The 3,554-nt window shown below is 36.1% G+C and overlaps 2 protein-coding genes across 5 annotated transcripts in view; both read right to left on the reverse strand.

Annotated features, from left to right (window-relative positions):
- The window catches only part of si:dkey-93h22.7 (Fc receptor-like protein 5), a 12,425-nt gene extending 10,643 nt beyond the window's left edge, over positions 1 to 1,782 (reverse strand). The window contains exons 1-4 of the mRNA XM_014014004.1: positions 1,524 to 1,782; positions 1,396 to 1,422; positions 1,172 to 1,295; positions 910 to 1,088 (exon numbers count right to left, since the gene is read on the reverse strand). Of these exons, the coding sequence (XP_013869458.1) occupies positions 910 to 1,088; positions 1,172 to 1,295; positions 1,396 to 1,422; positions 1,524 to 1,608 (415 nt within the window). The 5' untranslated portion in view covers positions 1,609 to 1,782. The remainder of the gene's footprint in view (positions 1 to 909; positions 1,089 to 1,171; positions 1,296 to 1,395; positions 1,423 to 1,523) is intronic.
- Positions 1,783 to 1,853: 71 nt separating this feature from the next.
- LOC106521444 (Fc receptor-like protein 5) overlaps positions 1,854 to 3,554 on the reverse strand; it is a 15,128-nt gene continuing 13,427 nt past the window's right edge. For 2 of the 4 annotated variants that reach the window (XM_014014008.1, XM_014014005.1), the window contains exons 7-10: positions 3,222 to 3,275; positions 3,025 to 3,135; positions 2,912 to 2,936; positions 1,995 to 2,808 (exon numbers count right to left, since the gene is read on the reverse strand). In XM_014014008.1, coding sequence (XP_013869462.1) covers positions 2,643 to 2,808; positions 2,912 to 2,936; positions 3,025 to 3,135; positions 3,222 to 3,275 — 356 coding nt within the window. In that variant the 3' untranslated portion in view covers positions 1,995 to 2,642. The other 2 variants (XM_014014007.1, XM_014014006.1) reach the window with 2 other exon arrangements.

The following is a 3,554-nucleotide window of genomic DNA, read 5'->3' on the forward strand; positions in this document are numbered from 1 at the left end:
GTATTATATAACTGTATTTGGCCCGCAGCCCTAGATAGATTTCCATTTTTGCTCCCTCGGAGAAAATGTTTGGGCACCCCTGGTTTAGAATAAACTTTATTTAGACTAAAACCTGTTGTCTTATCAAGTCTTCAAATCAAATTGTCCCTATAATCTCTATCAGTCAACTGATATTACCAACTTTTAAAAACTGTTACGGCCAGAGGTCTTTCTTCTATGTTTATACTAAAGCATGGAATGACATTCCTCAAAACATAAAGTCTATTTCAAAACTACAGCCCTTTAAGAATAATCTTGTCTGCCATCTGCTGGACACTTTCTGTTGTGCTCATATTTCGACGTCTTATTTTGCAAATGCTGCCTTCCTGAAATTTGGTATGCTTGTTTGTCTTTGTGTCTATGGTGTATAATGATGTGATTGTGATGCTGTATTTCTGAGTGTTTTATGTGCTGCAGAACAGGAATCTGCTGTAAAACAGCAATTATGCTGAGTCGGGCTTGATTTTAAGTAATCTTTTCCTGTTAAATCAATAAATCAAAATCAAATCAATGGTTCAGTCAGTTTTTAGGACAGTTAGTTAAAATTAGTGTGGTAATAGCTGAGAGTCATTCACAACGTGTGCTTCAAGTACTACAAATGGTGCAAACCACACCTTTGGATCGTTTTGTCATGTTTTGTAGGGATTTTAATGAAACCTTTTTTCTTGAAACTGTTTTCACTGTATCTGCAGCTTATTAATCCCCCAACACATCATCTGACTGTGAAATATCGCTCAGTTGAGTTTGCATGGGATTTCTCAAAAATAATTACAGCAAGGCAGAGGACGATTTGCATTTGTTTCAGGGATGCTAGCTCTGTAAATAAAATAAATGTGTGTTTTATGTATCTGTTTTTGTATTTGGACTCACCGATCACCCTCAGGTAGTGGATCAGACTGACAGTGGCATTTATTTCAGTGTTGTTTTGTATGCTGGCCTCACACTCAAAGTATCCCTCGTGTGAAAGTCTGATAAGTTTGGGAAAAATGCCAAAATTCTCTTCAGCTGGCAGGGTGTATTCACCCATCACATCTTTACGGTTGCCCACCCTGGAAACAGTTAAAAATTAAAACCATTTTTAATAGTTTGGATTTCTCTTCTTTCCTATTAGATGTATACTGAATGCACTTACTTGAATAATTTCAGCAAGACTGACTGATTATGTTGGTTTGGATATTCACACAAAAAGTCAACGACTTGTTTCACCAAAACCTCGGAGGGTATATGAAGTTGTGGACGGTCCAGAAAAATCTCACCTGATTAAAACAAAAAAGACTCACACAACTATTTATCACAAGAAGAAAAAAAAATCATCGGATATACGTAATTTTACATCAAACAATAAAACTGACTTACTGTTTGCTTTGGTGCAGCAGCACATGCCTGCACAAATAAAACAAAACATTATTTTATATTTAAACATGAAACATGTTTGTACATTTCAAATAATAAATGCTGAATGCAGTTTGAGTTGTTTTGCTTACCCAGAATAACCAAAGAGGTGAAGGCAAACATGTTGGAGTCTTTCACACAGCGAAAGACCTCAGTTCTGATGGGAGAGATGTGCATAAAAGCTACATAAACAGAGACGCCTGTGAGGAACTGATAATGTCGCAGAACACCTCCCTGCTGTCGCCTCCTTCTCTGTAACGTCTCCTCAGCTGGACGCTCCAACAGTTTAGTTGTTTTTTTTTACCAAGTCAAACACGATGAAGTGACGATGAAGTCAAGTTTTCTTTTTTTTGTGGGTTCAATGTATTTTTAAAAAACTGAAACTTGTGTACAAAACAAAAAACAACAGTGTACAGTAGTTGTTCAGTACAATTTCACATTTTTTAATACAGCAAATATTCTAACAAACAAACTTCAGTAAAACAATAAATTTACTTTTCAAAAAACAATAATTACAAAAGATGTGCAGGATCTTTTTATACTGTAATCTCCATGGTCTGAAAGAGAGTTGAAGAGAAAAATCAATCATTGGTTGCATCTTAAAGATTCTACAAAATATATGAACACTTATTTTTCAGTAATTTGATGAATTTTATTGAATGACTGAAAACACATACATTTTATTTATGCTAACAGGTTAATTTCATGCAAACTGTTGACTTTTATTGAAAATCATTTTAAAAGACACTTGTTAATTATTTAAACCCTTCTTGACATTAAAGTTCGTGGAGTCACTTTTAACTAAAGGCTTCTCTTTCCAAATGCATGTACGTACATTGTAAGAAATAAATGCATTGCTTGATTCTGGTGAGAGATCATTTCTTTAGATCTGAGAAACTCAGCAAGTTTATCGTCCATCGACTGCAGTGGTAAGCTGAGATAATCTTTATTTTTTAATCATGTTTTAACTGTTTTGGTCAAACATCGACAAAAATATTAACTGTATTCAGAATCTCAAGATCTGTTAGCTCTTAGTATGTATTGGGAACAACTCTTTGCTAGTGCAACATCAAATTTTCACTCAATATCTGTAAAATTAACTGATTAGTAACTCTTTTTTTTTTTTTTGGCTAAGGCCAAATATCTTTGGTGGTCATCTTGAAAAACACAACACAAACAACTCAACTTTTATCGCAGATTGTACTGGGGTCTTAACTGAGAAGTCCAGTATTATGACTGGACAGTAAACTAAGCTGAGCAGTTTTCAGCTTTATGTTCACCTGATTTTCAACTTCTTGATCTGCAAAGAACACCTGAGCCTGGAGAGCCACTGACAGAGACTCTGGTTCTGAAAGATGAAGTGGAGCAGAGCCGGGACTGAGGAAGGAACAGATATCAGACTGCAGGATCTCTTAGAGCTTTTTTATATCTGAGTTAAAGAAGAGCTAAGCTGACTGATCGTCAAAATGACAAGACTTACTTTGCTGCTGGAATGTCAGGTGAAGCTGTGCAAAAAAAATTAAAAATAGATTTGATTACACCTTTCAAAGCAACATATTTCCCTCTCTCACACACGCACCCACACATCCACACCTTGTGAGTGGTCAAACATCTTGTAAACACAAATGAAGCCCACTGCCAGTATTAGGATGAAGAAGCAGCAGAACAGTAGGGCGATGCTCTCAAATGGAGACGTGTAAAGACCTGTTGAAAAAACAGGAAAAGGTCATTATTAAAATTTATGCCTCGCTGACATGGAAATAAATAAAATTACGGTATATTAGCTTTACTTTGTAGAGTGTCGCTGCAGGATGTTGCTTGTGACATCATGTTAAGGATCTGGTCTGAATGATGGTTAAAATGAGTTCAGAACCAACAAAACAGAGAAAATACACACCAAAAACAAACAAGTTTGCTAAAAGAAACTTTATCTTTAAGGAAAACTTACAGCCTTTATGCTAAGCTAATCCTACCTTCACGACTGACAAACATTTTGAACTGCACAGATTAAAGACAAATTATTGTTACGAGCATCTATTTCCATCCATCCATCCATCCATCCATTTTCTTCCACCTATCCGGGGTCGGGTCGCGGGAGCAGCAGCTTCAGAAGGGAGGCCCAG

Source organism: Austrofundulus limnaeus, unplaced genomic scaffold (genome assembly GCF_001266775.1).
Source record: "Austrofundulus limnaeus strain Quisiro unplaced genomic scaffold, Austrofundulus_limnaeus-1.0 Scaffold109, whole genome shotgun sequence".
NCBI lineage: Eukaryota > Metazoa > Chordata > Actinopteri > Cyprinodontiformes > Rivulidae > Austrofundulus > Austrofundulus limnaeus.